The 22419-nt window shown below is 40.5% G+C and overlaps 1 protein-coding gene and 1 long non-coding RNA gene across 3 annotated transcripts in view; one reads left to right on the forward strand and one right to left on the reverse strand.

Moving 5' to 3' along the window:
* LOC118214456 (G-protein coupled receptor 39-like) overlaps positions 1-19085 on the reverse strand; it is a 45482-nt gene extending 26397 nt beyond the window's left edge. Inside the window, exon 1 of the mRNA XM_035394427.1 lies at positions 17846-19085. Coding sequence (XP_035250318.1) covers positions 17846-18653 — 808 coding nt within the window. The 5' untranslated portion in view covers positions 18654-19085. The remainder of the gene's footprint in view (positions 1-17845) is intronic.
* LOC118214458 lies at positions 14576-17850 on the forward strand. Of its 2 annotated transcripts, none has more exons than XR_004762619.1 (3): positions 14576-15100; positions 15705-15877; positions 16228-17850. It is a non-coding gene; the product is annotated as an uncharacterized LOC118214458 (long non-coding RNA). The 2 variants fall into 2 exon arrangements; XR_004762618.1 differs by having other exon boundaries at positions 15759-15877.
* Positions 19086-22419: the final 3334 nt, after the last annotated feature.

Here is a 22419-nt window from a genome sequence, read left to right on the forward strand (position 1 = left end):
TTCTGAGAGAGAATCCCCACAGCGTTAATGTCACATTATTTTGATAAAGTCCCTCCTTCTGCCAGGCTTGTCCATGCCAGTACCATGTTTTAATTGAATGACTCTGTTATCATTTTCACTCGATTTATGGACTGACTAATTGGCTTATATTTGTCAAAAAAGATGAACTCACAGTTTACCACATTGATCATTGTACATTTTATCTAATTATACAAAAACTCACTGACTGATGTCATGTAGATTAACTGTTTACCTTGGATAATACAGCAATGCCTATTTATAATTTAAGCTGATGCTTCTGGTTTGGAGCACAGATCCTTTCTCTTTGAATGCATGTGAACATATTGGGTTGTACAAAATTCTATGCAAAACGAGCTTATCTTTGCTACTTGAGGACTGGCTGATAAGTAGTCGAATAGCAAAAAGGGATGGTAGTTTAATGATCAGTGAATATTTGCAGAAGTTCGTGCAACATAACCACAGCCTCTCCTGTGTTATATTATGGCTTTAGGGACCATCTAAGCCACTTTCTCTGTCATTGAGCAATCATGTATTTAATATTAAATATGCCAACTTGGCTTGGAATTGCAATTTGTAGCTTGAAAACAGTCACATGATGTACCTGGGTGCAGGTGCCCGAGGCATTATGTAAAGCGGTTCATGGGGTTTCAGTGATTAAATAAAACATGAAACAATAATTTCCATGGCTTCAGGGAGAAATTCAGTGCATGAATACATGTGTACGCTATGCAGATATTAGTGGCTACTTTCTTTTCTCGGGCAACTTAAGTACAAAATCTGTGGAGAAAAAAAAAAAGCCGTTATGAACTATGGTTACTTAATCGCAATATTTATTATTTAACTCAAACACAGATGTCCAGTCTTTTCCAAAAATGGCCAACGCGGTTGCACATTTTTTTGTTTTAGCCAAGCCACCATAACCCTTGATTTGATTAATTAACTAATATGTCTTCAGTCAAGACCTTGATTAGTTGAATCAGTGTGTCTTAGTGCTGGGCTAAAACAAAACCAGCACCCACACCGGCCATTTTTGGATTAGATAGCACATCCCTTAGAACCTAATCACTGTTTTGGGCACTTGTGTACATTTTTGTTGCATTATTTATATACTTGCATTATAAATTTCCTGCATGTAGCTAAATGTTCACTGGGAAGCAGCAGCATTGTCCCAGTTAAGATTCAGATTTGCAACAAAAACAAAAACACACAAAGAAAACAAGAGTGGTTGTACCATCTTGTCAATTGTATTCTGGGAATTTAGCTGTCAGGACTAGTTTAGCAGCCTGTAATCAGATTTAGGCAAATCATGGATTCATGTGGTAGTTTAAAACTTACATTTCATAAATTCAAACTTTTCCTCTGCTGTAAAAATGCTTTTTTAGTGATATGTGCAATCGGGAACGCCCCACTACTACCTACCTAATCAACTGGACCTCTCCTGACAAAAATGACTCATAACTCAAAAAGATTTTTAATTTTTTTGTAAACTATTCACCAAGGGCCAGGAGAATGTGGGAGTACATCTGGGAGGCCAGAATGTAAAAATGGTTGTCCTAGGCTTCCAGACTACAAATTTGCCCACCGCTAATATTCAAGAACTTGAATATAATTAGCTTTAAGTAGTCTGGAAGACTGATTAATATCAAACATCTCATAGCCTATTTGACTTTGGACAGTTCATATTTAGGGCTGCCATGGAAATGAAGTTCATAAATTCAGCTACAATTACCAACCTTTACTTTTCTGTTTAGTTTAAATTCTTGTTTTTTAAGGGCATCATATCGGGTATCTGCTCCAGTATCTCATTTTATTCCCCTGTGTAGTGACTGAGATTGATCAGCTTTGCATTAAAAATATCTTCACGGTCTATTCAAACTCTGGCGATACCTTTGTAATTTGCTCATGGTGTTATACGCAGTAATGGCCTGGGACAACTTTTCCAGTCACTTTTGACAAGCACCTACAAAATGAATACATGTAGACATAAATGAATGAATACATGTAAAGCATGTGATTAATCAGTGTTTCAGTTCAGTCACGATCAGCTTGCTGTTGCTGCTTTGTGTCACATTTGCAGCCTGTTGTCCACACAGTCAATGACAGCTTACACACCACATTGCGTGGTCGGGAAAGCACCTGTTGCCTTTGTGAAATAAGCACCTGTTGTCTAAGGCGGATATTGACACCACAAGAAGGACTCTGCTTGTGAAACTTGTATCCTTGTATCCCACCATTCTTTACACAATTTGTTCAGAAGATTACATGTCCAGTACTTCAATGTCTAGAGAGATTGCAGTCTATCCAAAACCTGTATGAGTTTCTTGTGAGTCCTCAGCTGTGTGCATTGTCTCTTAATCTAGGGGCTGTTTAACTCTAAACTGCAGCTAAAGTATGTGTTCATAGCCCAAAGTATTTTACTTTTTTATTCTGGCCATAAGTAGACACCCTTTTTAGGTCACACGAGCCTACCTAGGACAGCTTTGGATTGAGCAATGCTATGTGTTAATGAGTTTATTATAGTTTTCGAACATCTGCTATCAATCAGCGGGGGTAACTAGAGAGCGACATAACACTGATCCCCAACCTTCTGAACCCTCCCATACCGTGGGTGACTCAGTCACCAGTTGCACGTTGGCCTATGAACTACCAGTCATAGTCAGCACGGGAACAGTCCAGATTCGATCCGAGACTGTGGGGCTCATCCATGCATCACAGTGTAGTGCCTTAACCAAATGATCCGCCTAGCAGCCCCCTAAACATCTGGATGTTTAATATTTTGGAAACATTTCTCAATCACCACGGTTTAGCACTGCAGGACCTATATTTGATTGATTAATCATACACTTAATGACTAAAATTTAACTTAATTGAATTTTAACAACAAACACTTATTCTTCATTATGTTGTGACAATGTCAGTGTGTGAGAGTCATTTATTAGCTGCTTATCCTGGGCAGTATATCATGTCAGCTAATGAGCTGTTTTTTCTGTCCATTTTGGTTTTTTTTTTTTTGGCTGGCAAAGATAACGATACCACAGCCTCTATACTTAACAAGAAAAAAAGATTGGCCCAATTGTGTTTTAAAAATTAATTATGCTGTTGAGCTTAGTATAAACGGAAAGGCGGTGGGCTCTACGTCCATCTCCTGTTAGGCACACATATGCTTCCAGAAGCTTCTTCGGCAATGAAATGCAACAGCATTTTCCTTTTTGCTTTTTCAAACAGCACACAGCAAAATATCTCCAGGCTCCCCATCCCCTCCCCCCTCCACCCTGCACCCTCAACCCCTTTTGTCTCATTCCCACAACGTCTGCCATCCCTCCTTCAAATGCCAGTCTCTGAAACGTATCCTCCAGTCAGCCTCGGAGGAAGATGTGATCGACTCTAAACGGAGGCTCTTCCCCTCGGCGCACACTCCAAGGCCCCAGACCTCATCACCGTGTTTTTCCAACAATAAATACACCTTCCACCCACTCCCCGATATGCAGCAAATTCGACTGGAGCTCATCCTCGCTGCGATGTACCTGGGGCTCGAAGATGAGAGGGAACCGTCGGAGGAATAAGAAAAAGGAAGAAAAAAATTGAGGGGAAAGAGTTCAAAATTGAGTTGCGATTCACACAGGGAACACCTGCAGGTTTTCATATATATATAAAAAATATATATATATATAAAAAACGGTGTTTCAAGGACATTTGTGTTCAGCGTGAGCAGGGAAAGAAAAGTCCTATTTGCTGCATCCGCAGAAAACAACTCGGACGATTAGGAGAGATTCCATAATAAAGAACACAGAATCAAGACAACCAATGCAAAATCAGCCTAATTCCACCAATAAACAATTGATAATGAGTGAAAGGCTGATTAAGGAATTTCCTCAGAGAAGAACAAACAGATGAGTAACCACCTGTTGCATATGTGCACTGAAGACGTGCAATGGGACATGCCTTTGCAATAAAAAAGAAGTTCTTTAATGGCATTGTTATCTCATTCTTTTAAAGAAGGTAGACTGCCGGTTCAGGTTTGAAAAAAACTTTTTTTTAACCTGGGTATTGTCAAAATGTGAACGATACCCATCCCTAGCCATGAACCAATATTATGTTGGGTTTGCATGTGAAATTATAGAGAATGGGCTGTCACTTGGACTGATGCAGCTGTCTGGCAGGTGCTTCATGGCCTGCAGGGTCCTTGGTGGGGGGTAAGGGGGTGTTGGGCATAGAGCTGAGTATCTTGATGCAATCTTGAATTACTTATTTCTGTGTGGGACTCACAACTAAAGCAAGCGCTGGAATGATCCAGACTCAGTCCTGGCTGTGGGGGTCTGTTCCTGTGCTCTACACTGGTGTGTCAACTGTGCACCACTTTGGAGCTCCCATTGTTCTATAGTTCTTACAAAAACAGTAATTACAGTCAACGTTTAAATTATAGTAGGGGTCTGCTACAAGGAGATATCGTGGCTTTCCAGGGCCAAGCTTACAGGGTTGCAGGCCACTGGCTTATAGCTGATACAAAAATAGTCACAGTGTGTATCATGTCACAGAATGCATACAGACACACACACACACAGTCATACCCACTCTCTCTCTCTCTCACACACACACACACACATTTAATATACATTCATTTTAAAATGGATGGAATCCTGCCTCAGCTTGATTGCTGCACACTTTAAAGACAAAAACAAATGGACGGCAAAAATGCTCAGTTGATGCTCAGTCTGTTCTCAATTTTTTGATCAAGTCAGAAGCCACTAATATTCATAATCATACTCGACCCAGTTTTCTTGTCCTGGACCTCTGTGACTTCAAAGTTTTCCCTCGTAATCTGCCTCAGTCTCATCGTGATCGCATTCCAGCTCTAAATCCAGCTCTAAACACTGTCTGGCCTCATGCCGGTGTCTTCCATTGGCACTCAGGTAAAAACTGCATCAAGGTATCAAAAAAAAAATAAAAATCCCATTTCTTAGCCTGCTGGGAGGTGATGGTCTGGCCTGCGGGAGTCCGGTCAACCTGGGAGGACTCTATTGGATTGCATGTAAAAAACATCAGGTGGCCTTTTTCACCTTTGAAACATTATAAATCTTAAGATTTTGCCCATCCCTGCCTCTCATAAGATAAGATGCAGAGAAACTCGCCCACGCTTTATTTATTTATTTTCCGTCTCCTCTAGGCTATGCTGTTGCAATGCCTTGTGGTTTCCCAGTTCAAACCCGATGAGTTTATTATTCAGTATCATCCCTTTGGCCCTTGTGGTGTCAGGCAGTTGGCTACCTTTGCTTCCTCTAAAATTGCACAAGATAAAATATGAATTTGGCTGATGGAAATGATGGAATGGCTTGAATTCTCAGACTCGCAATGTTTAGATCCAGGTTGAAAACCTCTCTCTTAAAGCTCTCTAAACGGCAGTAATCTTTATCTCTTTGTAACTGTAGTCATCCAGAGCCATTCTGCTGCAGTCAAGGTTTACCCTGGTGTGCGCTAAATCACAACGAAACCCTCACAACAACGACGTCGGCCCCCCTCCACACAGGCTGTTGAGAGAACTGTACTTCGTTGATGGAGCCTCTACTAAGGCGAGGTCGCCCTTGGTCTTCGCTGATACTTCAGAAAAGAGGGCCCCAAACACGGGTCATAAAATGATGCTTGGCGGATGTGGCAGGAAAGGGACTCTGACACGGGTCGGCATGCCCACTGGGTGGAGATGTGACTCTGCCTGCGAATCGTGTTTCTCTCCATGGAGCAGGAGGGACGAGGGAAAGAGAGAGAGAGGGAGAGAGTGAGAGAGAGAGGGAGAGAGGGAGCTGCAGGGACTCTGTGATCTCTGGCCAGCCGTGATAAATGAACCCCATCTCTCCTGTGGACGTGAATGAAGAGCCATCTGGAGGGGGGCCTGGCGGCGGCGTTGGTGTTGGAGGAATTATTTCAACCCAAGTTTAAATTGATTCTAACTTAATGAATGCAAAAAAATGAAGCATGATTGCAGTCTTTGAGCTCAGGAGATCTTTAACCCTTTCAGTTCCAATTCTGTATGTGCTTATTTGAACTTTATATTTTTGAGAACTCTAGGAACATTGAGGTATTGTTCATTGTTACATTTGAAAATATAAAAAAGATTTAAAAAAGAGAGGAGTCTGTTTGGGGAGTCTGTTTTGGCAAACAGGTGAAATTGGTAGTCTCAGGTGATCCTGTCCTTCGTAACTACCGTAACCCTGAATTATGACTTTAATTCTAATGCTAATACTGTAATCATGACCCTAATTAGGTAGCTAACCACAACTTTAAAGCTGACACCGCAAATGTTACAGGCAACCAGGAAAGTGCAAGTGCCAAGTTCAACTCACAGGATACCCCGAGCAACATAGAATTAGAATATGTCAGTGGTTTGCTCTCTCACCCTCTCTCCTGTACACTCACTCAGCCAACAAACTCATGTTTCCAGGACTCCATTTTCAACTTAGGGGCATGCCACAATTCTGTTTTGTTGTATTCCAAGTTCAGAATCACCTTTCCGCCACTGGAAATGAATGATTCCAGTGAGTGGAGTGGAAATGCTGGGTATGGTGCCTGGTGCGTGTACAGCTCCTTCAAAAAATATTTACCCCATTTGAACTTAACTTTTTGTCCTATTACACCTTAAAATGTCAAAAGTTTTCCCATTCACCAATACCAAATAAAACATTTTCCAGAAATGAATGACTTGATTTGACATTAAAATGTACTGTATTGCAACCCCCCCCTAACCCTAACCCTAACCCTACCCCCCCTCCATAAGTAGGTATAGGTAAGTCATGCATTTGTGGTTTTTACTGTGTGCTTTGGGTCATTGTCCTGTTGGGACTGAGATCTTTTGCATACTGAAACAAGTTGCCTGTATTTGGCTCCATCCATGTTATCCTCGATGGTACCAAGCTTCCCAGTCCCTTCTGCTGAAAGGCAACCCCAGAGAATGATTCTGCCACCACCATGCTTGACAGTAGAGAGAGTGTTACCTGGGTGATGGGCTGTGTTAGACTTGCGCCTAACATAGCTCTTTGCTTTCAGGCTGAAGAGCTCAACTTTAGCGCGATCTGTCAAGAAAAGAGAATGTACCTGGCCCAATCTATATTGTTTATACAACTGGGGTAAATACGAATTAATTAAGTCATTTTAATGTTTTCATTTGTAATGTAATTTTGAATACATCTAAATATTTTAATTTAATTTTGACATTATAGAGTTAACTATATGGGAATTCTAAAAAGATAAATCTATTTAAATATGTTTTAATTATTACTTTGCAACACATCCAAATGATCAATGAGGGGTGAAAACTTTCTGAAGGCACTGCCGAAATGGATTTGAACTTTGCTTTGCCCCACTTTCATTAAAGTAATGGACATAAAATGCTGGTTCACTGCGTTTCTCTGAGCATCTGGAAGACAGCGGTCATCTAATACTCAATAGCACCGTACAGACCAGCGGAGAAAGGGTCAGAGAATATCGATTTCTTTTTTTCTCTGCACAATTGTTATTCGTCTAAGAGCAAAGTCCTGCAGCCGAAGTTCCACATTGTATTCTGCTGAGAGGGTTTGGAGGGCAGCTTGTAGGAGACGAGGAGAAAGCATTTGACTCCCAAGTTAACAGTATAGGGCGCAAGTCCAATGCCAAAGGCGGGAAAACAAAATTACTATGCGCTCACAAAAACACAACAGAGAAGGAATATCTAAAGCAATTAACCTTCTGTCCTGATCAGAAGTTTAGAGAACATAGCCAGTTGAAATTCAGGGCTAATTATGCACCAAAGTCACCGGAAAGTACCCCCTTTTAAAAGTTTTGATAATTTAAGATGATGGGGGCAAGACAAAGCCAGGATTCAGTCACACAGGCAAGGGTAATTACCACTGGTTACATTGGATTAAGCCATTAAGATTAACTTCATTTTTAACATTGTTTCTCGATTTGTGTAATTTGAAAAAGAAAATTATATATATATATTGTCGTAATGAGGCTTTGTTAAAAGAAAGAGACTATATTACTGAGTTGTTATATTATTATCACCTAAAACCAATAATGATTTGCTCTCTCCCCCTCTCTCACACATGCGCATACGCACGCACACGCGCACGCGCACACACACAAACACACACCGTTACAGAGTAACAGTACATGCATATCAAAATGAAAGCCTTCAGATAAAAACAAGAAAATGAGAGTTGATGTTCTCATTTTACTAAACAGTCCTTATTAAAGTCATTTATGATATTCTTGTTGCAAAACTACACCTGTTCGATGAGGCCACAAGACCTCAGTAGACCCTTTTAGCAGCAGAATCTGAAGATAATTTTTGAATAACTAGCAATCCAGGCAGTCTGTCCAACACAGCTGCTAACTGCCAAAATAAAAGATAGGTCAAGGCTTGCTGATTTCTTTCTTTTTTGTTATGCAGAGCTGATTTGATGAGCAAAAGCCCAGGTACTGATGGGAGGTGAAGTCCTGAACACAGTAATTTGACACTACAGCCTCATGGTCTGAGGTGCATTTAGCTGTGCAACCATTTACAGCCAACTGTATCATCTTTAATTAAGATCTACTGTCCTGTAGGTTTTCATTCTAACCCCAACAAAGCCCACCTAATTCGCCAGCTAGAGATATTGTTCAGCTGCTAATTAGTAGAGTCAAGTGTCCCAAATTAGGGTTGAAATGAAAACCTACAGGATGGCAGATTTCCAGGAGCAGGGTTGGTTACCAATGTGTTAATGAGTATGAGGTTGCATGTCAGGAAGAGTCCGTTTCAGCCTTCATAATACTCTGTGCTTTGTGATGGTTTAACTGTAGCTATATCTGGCATACATGCATACCAATGTGCTTATTTTTTATGAGAATAAAGTACTACATTTAAAAGCAGACAAAGCTGCAGTTAAAGTAATATAAAATGTGATTTTCATTCTGACCTTGGTGTTCCTTATAGCAATCAAAGAAGGGGGCTTATTTAAAGGCTTTTCAGATCTGCAGAACCTCTGTTATTCCTACTGAAAGGACACTCTCTGCATGACATGTCAGAACTTATTAAACCTACATAACACCTTATAATGCAGAGGTGGGCAAGGAGGCCCAAATCTGTTTCTGGTTTTCATGCCAACTTAATTACATAAAGCTCTGCCCTTAATTACATAAAGCTCTAACATTTACGCCATCTGACATTTTATCTACTTTACTTGATGAAAAGCACTATGAATGGCAGCCAAAGACTGTTTTGTGTCTCTGTATGAAATGTTTTACTATGATCAAATCTAAGAGTGAACCAGTGTTGCCGTATACAACCAATTGGCTCATTTACCCTGGGTAATTAATGGAAACAAAAACCTGCATACACACCTGTCTTCCAGGACTGGAATTTCCCACCCCTGTTACGATGAATAATCTCACTGACTGCAATAGATCATGTACCCACAAACGTGTGCACACTCACAAACATGCACATACACACACACAAACACACACACGCGCGCGCGCACATGCACATAGAATGTATGTCGCATGGCTCAGAAATATTCACCGCTGGCCAATTCAATAATGGGAAGATTATTACCATTACCTACATATGAATGTACATGGTAATTGCTTGCCTGGAGGATATTGGACTGTGTGCATTTATTTCCCATTGTTCCCAAGTGATCATTGCCACCTGCTGGTGAAACAAGGAATGGACTCCTAAGTAATCCCATGTGTCTGAGCCGAAAACTCCTTGATATGCTTTCACATGCTCACTGCATTTACCTTTAATTATTCTGAAAGAAAAAGGTATATGAAATGAACATTTGCTATACTTGCAGAATTGCACAATGAAAACAAGTAGAAAACATAAAACAAACTAAATCGTATGTGGTTTCATGTCAGTGTGAAGGAAACACCTTTTTGCTTGTTTGACTGCAGTTTGGCTGGAGAATAAAAGCAGCCACTTGCAATATGTTATCTACTGAACTGAGTAGATCAATGTTCTCTGAATTTAATGTAATGTTAAACTGAGAAAAGTTTAACGTTGAAGTTTTCCATGGAAAGCACGTGGGTGAACAGTCCAAGAGCTGTGTCCCACAGAGAATCCAAACCACAGCTTCCCCTCAGGCAAAAAAAAACAGGGGCTGCGAAGATGCCAAACAGTCTAGCATACTTTTTCACCTCTCTCCACCATTCTTCCTAGCTGGAGGGTGTTCACTTCTGATGCGTTTCATCCCAGCTGAAGCAACCCTGGACTCCACCATCTGAAGCATGAGAGGAATGGAGCCTGCAACTGGAGTCTGTGTCTCACACTCATCATGCATGCCCACCACCACGTTCTGAAACTTTTTTCCAGCTGACCTGCAGTTCGACACTTTGGTTATTGGGAGTGTGAAGGCAGATTTCACTTGGCCAGTACCTCATTAGAATGTATTCTAGCCTGGGTGCCTGGAGTGAAGAAGAACCGATTTATGCCCCATAAAGAGGACTTGTTTGGAGGGAATTTTTTATGATGGATGGTGAATATGTAATTATGTACATTGTCAGCAAATCTACAGTTTAAAAGCATTGTACAAATATCTTTGGGACAAATAATTTCACAACTGTGTGGGATTTATGAATTGAGTTTTTCATGTGAAACACTCACATCAATGGCTGCCATAATTTGTTGGTATTTTTAGGAAATACAATATCTGCAATCCTTCAAGTCCTAGCAATAGATAGACTCTAAAATACGAAGACAACTGACATATTTTTATATACTTACTTGCTGCTGCCAGACAACTGTTATATTCATGCAGATTGTCCTGACTGACACCTTGACCTAAATTTGGGTCACAATCTTTATCACAATCCATTACAACCCCACAGGACCTAACTCAAACTGCCAATGTACACCTTTACGGTGGCAAACCTACATGCATGTACACACAAATCAAGAAAATATAACCAAATAAGTTTCCCAGAGCCAGCAAACAGCAGATGCTATATGATCAGAAGAACAACGGTGTTTTGGGAAGAGAAAAATGGTTTGCCTAAAGCAGAGGTTCCGGAAGCAGAGAGGTGCCACCAGAGTAGGTTTGGTAAGACAGGGGTCATAAATGAACAGGCCAATGGGGTCAGCTTTTTTACACCATGGAACAAATAGTCTTTTAGCAATAGTATTTTCTTGCATTATTGTATTTTCAAGCCTCTTAATTGTGCAGAGAGAGCAAGTTAATATGGCAGTGGAGCAGATGAGTTTCTCTCTCGCGCTCTCTCTCTCTGTCTCTCACTCTCTCTCTATAGAAGACTATATAGACTATAGAAATACAATTGAAAATGGCCCATGCTGAGCATTCACCTGGGCCGTACCTGATTTTGTTGTCAGTTTAGGCCCCTATGTATTATCCTAATGGAGAGTAGCAAAACCCAAGTCTAACCTGGCATGCCCTGAAAGTACACAGTGCTGAAATCTACCATTTAAACTGCTAATGAAAAGCGCTGCAGTAAAGCCATTTTACCAATCCATTTTAGCTATCAGAAACACTGAGGGGACTGTGTGCGCTATCCGGCTGGGAAATGGAAAAGCAGGCAACAGTCATGAAATACTCCAGATCTGTTCTCTGCCTGACTCTGAGGAGCCCGGGCACAGGTCCAGTGCGTTTCCTAGCTGATTCATTACGCACAGTTGGAGCGCTGCTTTTAAATGAATGGGCCCCATTTGCTCCGGCTCGGGACAGATTCCAGCAAATTCTGCCGTGATGCAAAGCAGGAGCCACAAACTTTAACAAAGCGTTAGTACCTCACAGTTCTACACTTCTCTCTTCGAAGGCTCCCACAAGGCGACTTTTTTTCTGACCAAATTTCCAGCATTTTCTCTGTGTCGACCACTCTCTTTTATTGGTCAGACACATTAACGCAACACATTCTAGACCAATAAGAGGAGTGCGTATTGAGTGCGTGGAGCAGCAATGATCTGTGAAATGAACTGTCCTAAATATAAGGAACATTATAGCTCCTTATTTAGCTTAGCATTACATTTCCTGATATTTAGTTTCCCTATGTCTTTATTTAGCTTATCTATGCATTTAAAAATATTTCACACCTCATTTTACACACAATCACCACATCAGAAGATGATGGGCTATAATATGAATGCCACATGTGGAAGGTCACATCAGGTCACTACAGTTTAACTGGGGTTTAAAAGTTGGTACCTCTTAGTTAGTGCTCATCTTAGCCTTTGTGTACAGGCATAATTATGGCATGACCCAGAGGGACACCGAATGGCACAGGTATTATAGAACTGATTCAGAGCTCCATGAAAATTGTATGTCTTGGTAATACACAAAAAACTTCCCTTTAATTCTTTCAAAATTGCCATTCATTTACACATATTTTTTAAAATGTAGAATCAACGTTTGATGTGAGGTACTCACTGTAACATAATCGCGATAGAACATTTTGACAGCCAGGACTGGAAAGTGCACCTTACTGGCCATTAATGTGAAGATGTCTGTACAGACTCTACTTTTATACATTTTCAGAAGTGAAATAACTGACAGTGCTGTAATTGTCAGTTGCATGTTTTCAATTTACTTTACAAATATAACAGACAGGTTCTCGCATTAGGACTTTCTGACACAAACATAGTTATAAAATGGAACTTGAATGCTATGATATACGTCCAGAGAAGTCCACTGACATGAAACGCTGAAGACATGTTGGCTTATCTCTTTTACAGGAAGCAGACAACTTGGCCGGTTACCACGTTACTGATAAATTGCTGGACTTCCCCAAATGACACAATGGCTAATTACTCAGATGCTCTATTTAAAAAATTACAGCCATGCAATGCCATTCTCCGGCAAATATGTAAATGAGCAAATATCAGTCACAGTGTTTTTTTACTCACAGATTAATGCATTACACATTTGATTAAAACAAGTGAACAGTGAATAAAGCAAATAAAATGATATTCCATGGTTTGGATATTCTTTTTTCCTCTCATGTGGCATAGTCAGACTATATTTTTGTTGTTTATGTACCTAAACCATTTCTCTCTTTCTTATTGTTGGCACTAGATCCACAGATGATATTTATCAAAAACCAAATACAGTATATGTGGTGAAACGAACCTTGACTGAACAAGGGTTTCCAGCTAAGGAAATTAAAATGATATGGAATAGGTTAATTACAATCCACAAATGTTTCCCTGTGCTATAATGAAGGATTCCACTTCGTCAACTGGGAGATTTAATCTTACGTAGTATTGCTAGCTACTTTCCAAGTCAGCATTATTACATATGTAATATTGCTCCCTTGTAATTTAGATACACCTAAACAATGAGCTCACTTCTGCTGTAGACCAATCTGAAATCCAAAATGTAACCTGTGCTTACATAGTATAAACATGGTATCATACATAAACATGGAATTATACTACATGTTACATACTAATGCAATTCATTTGGCAGTCATTCATTAATTTGGCACGAGCCTGATCACAGTTTGTTTTTGTTTGTTTTGTGTTTTTTTTTGGGGGGGGGGGCTTAATAGACTGATTTTTTCCTTTTGGTGATAGCCCTGTATCGTTTTTATCAGGCACCGTTTAGATTTCTCCTTTATGAAGAAAGAGCTCTCAGGGGCAGAGTGAGTTCTGCAAAAGGTCAGATAAATTGAGAAAGATCCAGAATGTGGCTTTTGAACTAACAGTCGTCCAGGAATGGTCAAAATCACAGCCCATTACCTGGAAGGGGCTTGGGTTTGAGCCATAACAGGTCACATTGCCAGCACTCCTTGTTCCTGTGGCGTAGAAGAGTTGTATTATCATGTTCCCTAAAATAACACAAATATGGAGCATCGCGTAGTTCTGGCAGGCCACGAGAGTCAAGCGCTCCGGCTGAATCAGCTGATGGCTCAGCTGAGTGATGTTCACCTATCACAGTACATTCACTTAACAGGGCGGTCTACTTAAACAGCCTCCCTCTACTCATTCGGCTGCTCCTCCTGCATGCAAGCTGCTGCACGTTGCTTTATAAATCCCCTCCACCACCAAGAATTAGCATTTCTCCATTCCTATGTGTTAAGAATTTGTATTGTTCCATCCCTATGTGTTAAGAAATTGCATTGCTCCATCCCTATGTGTCAAGAACTTGCTTTGCTGCTGGATCTGTTCTGTGTGTACCCCTCTAGGGCTGCTGGCCTCCCGGCCCTATCCACACGGGCTGCATTGTTGGCGGGAGAGCTCGAGAACAGAGCCATACCGCCAAACATAACTGTATTGCCTTATTGTCAATAAAGATCTACTTTGATGACAGTGGTCCTGACAGAAGTTTCCGTTATACAAGCTTCATCTTACAAGCTTTGCCTAAATGTGACACATTAACACCATTGTAGCTCTTGTTCTTTTTAAATAGGTTATTCTGTAATGTCATTAAATGGCCTAAACAGGCTTTTAAAATGCTGTTGTAGTGTCCCCAGTCACTTTGTTTCACCTTTTTAATCGGTGTGAAGATTGCAGAGACACGTGTGCAGCAAATACATTTTTCGGGGTCCATAGTGGAAGATTATGTACCACTACTCAGCAGCCGTGAAAGTGCGGCCTCGTCCCCATTTTCTACTGTCCGAGAACTTGGACTCTTGGTCAAAGGCCAATCAATAATGCTCCACATCCCCTGTGTTGAATGTTACCTTTACCCCATTATGTAGCACGGCTTCACTGGTTAGTGGAGCTAAATAGCACTGCAGAAAACAAATGATACATAAAGACTGGCAGCATACTGCCACCTGCCACTTGCCAAGAAGCGGTGTAGCCGTTAAGGACCGAAATCAATATTTTGCAATCAGTTTGATCGCAGTCTTCAAAGCGATAGTCGGCCTGTTTTTGTTTCAAGTGATTGGAGTATTGCCGGGGGACGGGGAGTTGAGGTTTGAAATTGCAATGCAATTTCTTTTGGAGAGCCATTGCAAATCAGAAAAAAAGCAGTTTTTTCTTCTCGATGGGATAATAAAGCACACTGATTTACAAGGTGATAGACAACTGTTGTGCGGAATTTCACGTCCGAAACATTCCTGCATTTGCAGAGACAAATTTCAGCCAGAGGAACTGAATACCATATACATCATAGTAAGTAAAAAATGAAAAATAAAAAAAACATTAGCAACCTTTAAGTGACATGTAACATGCTAGAAATATTGATTCATAATCTGCTTAAGACATGTACTTGCATCTTTCTGAATTTCTGTGAAAAACATGGAAAATTCATGAAAAATTGAAAGGTGCAGGCACAATGTTCTGATTTTTTAATTTTGCTGTGGTACTGACTGCAAAACGTTGGTATTTATTTATTTATTTATTTATTTATTATTATTATTATTATTATTATTATTATTATTATATATTTAGCAGAGACCCTTAAGCACAGAAATGGTACATGCAAATCTAGACAAATACTGAAATTCACAAAAGTTATTAAATATTAAATTATAAAATATTTACATAATTGACGCTGTCAGTAACATTGTTAGTGAAAACTTGCTTGTCTGGTAATAAATAAGATTTTTTTTCATAAGAATAAATAAGAAAGGCAAAACGACATACTTCCTGCACAATTAGTGCTAAGTGTACTCCCAGGGGAACTCCTGGGATCATTATTTTTGGTGTCTTCATAGATGGGCCGTTAAACCGCAGTGCTGAACGTTTGCTGATTAATTATTCATTGGGTTTGCAGATTCCCTAATCCAGCAAGATTCATACAGTTCAAATTTCACCCATTGTTATTCAGTTATGTGCTGTAGCTGGATATTCACCGGAGGAATTTGGTGCCTTGCTCAAGGGTACAGTGCCTGACTGGGGATTCAAATCTGCAAATCTATTCTAAAACCAGGTAATGTGATTAAAAAAGTGAGCTCCTTCGCCACTTCACCACACCACTCTCCTAATGAATCACAAATACTGAGATGCAATGATTATAAACATACAAATTCAGTTGCTTGGCTTACTTAGGGCACGTTTGGCGCTATAGCAGACAGATAACAGGTAACCAATGCAAACTTGTGATTTTGTTGTAAGGTTTAAACCCTGTTACAGCATCCTGGTGATGTTTACACACACAATCCCCCAGAATTCACTTTCAAGTATTGCCAAAATTTATTTATTTACTTTTTAAAATCTCCCATCTCCCCCTCTGTGTATTACACGGTGAATAAATGGTAACAGAATTGTAAATGAATGCCCTCTCATCATTACTGCAGTGGGCTTGCTAGCAGTTTCCATGCAGCTTTCCAGAGGCAAGAGCATCATGCCGAACGGGTCCTCATCTGGGCATATTCCGCAGGAGACCCACAGGTCGAACACAACTGAATAAATCAACTTGGTTTTCAAGCAAAGTGCAGGCATTGTCCAGACCAGACTCTCCGCTGGATTTCTTCAAGCCCGCGCCAAAAAACAGGCCAGTCCCATTCGTTCAGGCTTGTATTTATCACGCCACACTGTATTTCTCTATAGCAGCAGACACTACGGAATCTGCCGAGATAACATCATGTAAATGCATTAAATAAATCCTGCATACGTTTCAGGCTGGAAAAATAGATGCCAAATGTTCATGCCACATGAGTAAGATGCTCCATTTAAAGCTTCATAAGACTTCCAAATGTTTTCAATATCTTTCTAGGCAGGGAACCTCAGCATGGGTAATATTTCCAATTTTAAGTAAACAGTCAAGTGGCAGAGCTGATAGAAATGGATCTCAGCAGTGTACTCATGTGCTAACAGGTCCCGCTGGCATCAGTTTACCTTGAAAGCCTCTGGGAAAGTTACCAATGAGCAGACATCACTGAAATGCTGGAATGTGTGTAGGTGGGTAATGAATCTGTGCTGAGTCTCCAAGGGAATGGAATGTGTGCATTATGAGAGGCACTGCAGTGTAGTGTTAGAGCCACTGGACTTGCGCCACAGAGGTTGCTGGTATCAATCCTGCTCGTACCGCTTGGCTGCTTGAACTGGCTCCGCATAACCAGATGGATAATATACAAACATTTGAATCCGTAAAAAAATAAGTGTTTATATGCTGTTAAACGGTATCATGTTCAATAGCAACCACGTGCAGTGCTAAATAAAGTTCTAACAGCTGTACAGGCTCTTTCAGTGACCACACTCAGCATGCAGTGCTAATGATATATAATGGCTGGTGGACAGTTTCCATTTTCCATTAAACGGTAAGGAATGCACTTGACTACGTTTTTGAAATTAGCTAGATGCAAGTAGAACACATGCTGCCAGTAAAGAATAATATTAATACCACCCAAGATAGACAATATAGATATTATTGGTAGTATTCAGCATAAGACCCTTACTGTATTTTGTCATGAACACAAAATGGAAACGCCACAGCATTTTAATTGCAGGTCTGAGGAGAAATGTGGTTCCCCTTTTGAACCCACGTTAGTGCTACAATAGAACGCTGAAAAAGAAACAACTCAGTATCTCAGAAAGCAAAAAGATAAATGTCCCTTAGGCATTTAACCTCCAAAAACAAACATTCACTGTGGTTATCGGACAAAAATATAAATTAAAATAAGCAGCCAGTGCACCGAAACTAAACAGTGTACCTTTACCTGTAAATATAAAATGACTATGTTCCAATTAATGTGATGTTCCAATATTTCTTTTCGCATTTATGTGAATTTATGCAATCATCATTTCAATATAATTATTTGAACACCCTCCTGTGAAAATCCCTCTTGTATAATGAGTCACTGTGTAATTAACGTACATCACTCTTTCCAGACATATTATAGCATCACATGCATCATTGTTTGCAGTGATGGACCACATTAAAGTAATATGTTTATTATAGAAAGGCGTTCTTACCTAAAAACACAATCGTCTGCTTCCTGGTAGCTTTGACCTTTGAACTCTGCTTGGGAAGGGCTATCGTGCTGTTGCCGTCCCGCTCTCCCGATCTGACCTCGGTTCCCGCTAGCACCCGGATCATGCTCCGGCACATGAAGCCCACGCTGGCCAGGATGACGACATAGACAGCAAACGCCACAAAGACGCTGGACCTGTACACGCCCCACTTTCCCCTGAGGTTGGTGCAGAAGGTGAGGTTCCGCACGTTGACTGCCAGGGAAGTCTCGTTCTTCACCCCCAGGATGCCGACCGGGTCCTCGGCGCCGATGGCAAAGAGCAGCGGCAGGGCCACCAGCGCCGAGGTTATCCAGACGAAGACGATGAGCCGGACAGTGCGGGAGCCCGACAGGGACTTGAACCTGAAAGGATGGCAGACGGCGATGTAGCGCTCGAAGCTGAGCGTGGCCACATTCAGGATGGTGGCGTAGCTGCAGGCCTCGAACAGGAAGTTGTAGGTCTTGCAGACAGCGTTGCATGAAGAGGAGGAGAAGGGAAACCAAATGGCATCGTGGAGCTCCGCAGGGAGGCCTATGAGCAGCACCAGGATGTCGGAACATGCCAGGCTCACCATGTGGTCCGTCACGCTCTTCTGCAGGTAGCCCTTCCTCCACAGAACCTGGCTGACCCTGATGGTGATGCTGTTGCCCACAATCCCCATCATCAGCATGGCACTGTAGAGGACGGTCAGGAACACCTTAATTCCGCATGGCTGCTCCAGCTCCTTCCAGTGCTCCAGCTTCAGCTCGTCTGTGTTCTCGTTCTTCATCTCCACCCACTAAACAGGTATTTTTTTTTTTTTAAATGGTGGTGAGGATTGAAATAAGATATTAAGATAATAAGATAAGCAGCGCAGAGACGTGGCTATAAAGTTGAACGAACTCAAGCGGTTAAGCCAGCCAGAAGAGTACTTTCCTTTTTTCCTGGTGTAGCGTAGGTTGATATGAGTAGTAGCTAAGAGGGTCCCACCTTTATCTCTCTCTCACTGCCTCCTCCTTCTTGTTCTTGCCCATGGTGCCTCTTGACCCCGACTGAAACCTCTCCAAGTGCTCCCAATGATCCCTTCTTCCACTTCCTGGTTCCAGATACGACGCCTAACACAACGCAGGCTGTGTTTCTCCTCTGACAGTCAGCAGGCAGCAGTGATACAGCCGGGACTCTCAGCCTGTACTGGAGACGAGCAAGTTAAGCATTAAACCAAAAAAAAAGAAAAAAAAACCATAAAAGGAGAGGTTGCGTATGCGTACTTTATCACTGCGGAGGTCTGACCTCTGTAAATTTAAAAGGAGAGCCCATTGTGGGAGAGTCACAGCAGTAGCATACTGTGCTTACCATAAACATGGGTGGGGCCTGGAAGTGAGAAACTCTTGCACAATGGTAACTGGTTTTGATTGAATTACAGGAAGCTACATGTTAAAGGGGAATTTCACCATAAAACAACATTAACCTCACAGGTTAAGGCATAACTGATTCAGTGTCTCTTAGTGGCAGCCGAAGTAGTCTCTGCACAGAAATTTCGGTAGAGAAAGGTGCAAATTTGGTAGAGGTATAGGTCATAATGCCATACACCTCTACCCTCTTCTCATTTTGGAAAACCTACAATGGGTGGGCAGTTTGAATTTTTAAAAATCAGTCAACGGGAAAGGGGCGTTAACTGAGCTGACGGACGGTCGCTTGATATGTTCAGTAGTCTCGCCTGAATGTTCCTGCTACACGCTTGTACATTCTTTACCTGTGTCTCAGGTGTATCTGGAGGATATTAAACATTCCCATTTTCAGTCAGCCATTGTTTTCACGCACTCTCATCTTGCGGTAGCTGGTAAAAAATAAATTGCTTCCTTTGTTAAAAACCCTTGAAATTCGCCAGCAAGGTGGCCTTTTCTTTTCAGTAGAACTTAACCACAAAAGTTAAGTGAACTGAACACCATAAACCTCAATTTTCTTGCCCAGAGACTGTGAGTGGCCACCCCATTGTAGTCTACAGCAGGTACCTGGGGCATGCACAGTAGTTTAGTACTATATCTCTGCAGTCATCACAGCTAAATTGTTGGCTGAGAGCACATCTTAATCAAGAGGACAGTTACTCTTCTAGAAATAAAAAATAAAAAAAAACTCCAGGGTGGAATTCCCCTTTAAGAGATTGACTTTTTTTAAACCAACATTAATCTTTATATTGGTTAATATATAGGCAATGGGCCTACTATTGCTGTCCACATCATGAAGATAATATATTTTAAATAGGTTGCTTCCAATTTATTCATATGTCAACTATATACAGCTTTTGGTTGTGATCACTACTACTGTGACAATGGTTGCAATTACGTGCACACTAATACTCTGATTATATAAATACTCTGATTATTGAAACGGTCATGTGAACACCTTTATCTAATTATCTTTATCTGTGTATTAAAAACCCAATTAAGATGCCTGGATTTTTACCAAATCTTTCAAATTGTTCAGTGAATGTAGACCTTACCCTGATTTCTTTGACATTTTGAAACTACTCATGTCAGGCAGAAGTTGATAACGGATGAAAACAAGCATTATTATACACAAATTATGGAAAGAGCCCCTATTGGAGTCATCAAATTGCATGTTATGTGTATGCAATAATCTAAATACAGGCATAAACTGTTTACTGTCCATAATTGGGGTATTGGTGTGCATGTAAACAAAACCACTGCCATGTCAGGTTTGGTTTATAAAAGCAGTTGAATAAAAAACATTGACACATAATCCTAACCAACAAGGTTCTGCTGATACGATCAGCATGTTTAATGCAATAGTAAACATCCATCCATCCATTATCTATACCTGCTTATCCTGAGCAGGATCGCGGGGGTGCTGGAGCCTATCCCAGCGTGCATTGGGCGAGAGGCAGGAATACACCCTGGACAGGCCACCAATCTATCGCAGGGCACACATAATAAACATTCAATATTAAAATATTTTACAAAATGAATGATAAAACATTGAATGAATGGGAAAATGTAAAACTTGGTCCCAGTTGGTTTTGCATTTGCACACAGTATACTCAATAGTAGCATATGAATCTGGATTTTAAGAAAACATGCTTAATTTATTTTTTCTGTGTAATTGTTCAAACAGAAGAGGACGTGTGAGAAGAGGACAACTGAAATGCTTAGAAACGATACCATGCTGATCATTTTGTTTGTCAGTCCAAAACTTTTTTTTAATGTCTAATCTTGTCATAGGTCGGATGTACTACAAAGCAACCGGAAAGGCTAAACAAAATGAGACAAGACCAGATTCCTACTAAAATAGATACACTTTCAGGCAATTTTCAGATAGTTTAATAAATAGAGGGTTGAATATTTTTAAAAGTGTGACGTCTGCTCACAGTCATTAAAAGTTGAAAGGGCTAAAAATCAGAGAAGCTCATTGGGTAAACTGCACTGGCTTGTGACAAGGACCTGTTTCAAGTTCTCAAAGGACTTTCAGAGCAAACTCTGTGAGCTGATTGCAATTTGCATATTATCGCAACACAGGTGTGCCATCTTTGTGAAGAGCAGACAAAATCCATTATGGCTATTTATGCAGGGTAATTGCCACCGTCTCTTAATTTTAGTTTTGTCATTCTTCTCTAATGATCTATCATTATGTTCCTTAATTGTGCTAATTATGCATAATTTCTATAAACAACGGAGCCTCTTTTGCATTTCAATCATGCAGTAATAAGGGGAGAAGGCATGTGAAAGACAACGACAAAGGGTGACACAAAAAACTAACAGAAAAAATCAGCAGCTAACAGAAATAAGCAGTTGTTAACAGAAAAAGCAGTCACTAAATGACTTACCTGAGAGGGGGAGAAAAATCTTGACAGTGTCTGTTTGGGGAAGGAACTTTATTTAAGAAATAAAACACATACGAAAAACACAAGTGGCAAGTATGTGAAGTAACATTGTGTATATCATAGTATTGTTTTACATTCTCCTCACTATTTCCTGTCATAACAAAAATGACTTAATGTTACGTACATGTATCATGATGTGGTAAGACACGATGGCAGGCATGCATGTTTTCCCTCTTCCTGAGTCTGCTCCCAGATTCATAACCTTAACGGCAAGTGTAGCATGACAGTATGTTCTCTTTTTTGGGGGGAGGGGGCATTGGAGGATTTTGGTTTTTGTCTTGTCCTTTTTAATTGCTGTTGGTAATGTCATGTGTGATTTGTTTTTATTGTATGTAAAGGATCAAAACAATGAAATAAAAGTGAAAAAAAACACAAGTGGTACTAAAAAATGTTTTCTTATATCACAGTTTTGTTGCGTTTGCTGGCAAGTTTTATACTTTAACATCCCTGGGAATAGGTCACTCGTAATTTTTGCTGAAGGGAGAGTGGGCAGTTCACTTAGACCACATCTTCTCACTGTTTAAGTTTAACCCTTCGTGTTTGTTCAAATACCAACTTCTTTAATGTAAATATTGTTCCGACTCACTTGAGAAGGCGGATGAGAACAATTTTCCCTGCGATCACATTTTTAAAATCCTTAAGTAGGAGAATATTAAGA

The sequence above is a fragment of the Anguilla anguilla genome, chromosome 15 (assembly GCF_013347855.1).
Source record: "Anguilla anguilla isolate fAngAng1 chromosome 15, fAngAng1.pri, whole genome shotgun sequence".
In the NCBI taxonomy this organism is placed as follows: domain Eukaryota; kingdom Metazoa; phylum Chordata; class Actinopteri; order Anguilliformes; family Anguillidae; genus Anguilla; species Anguilla anguilla.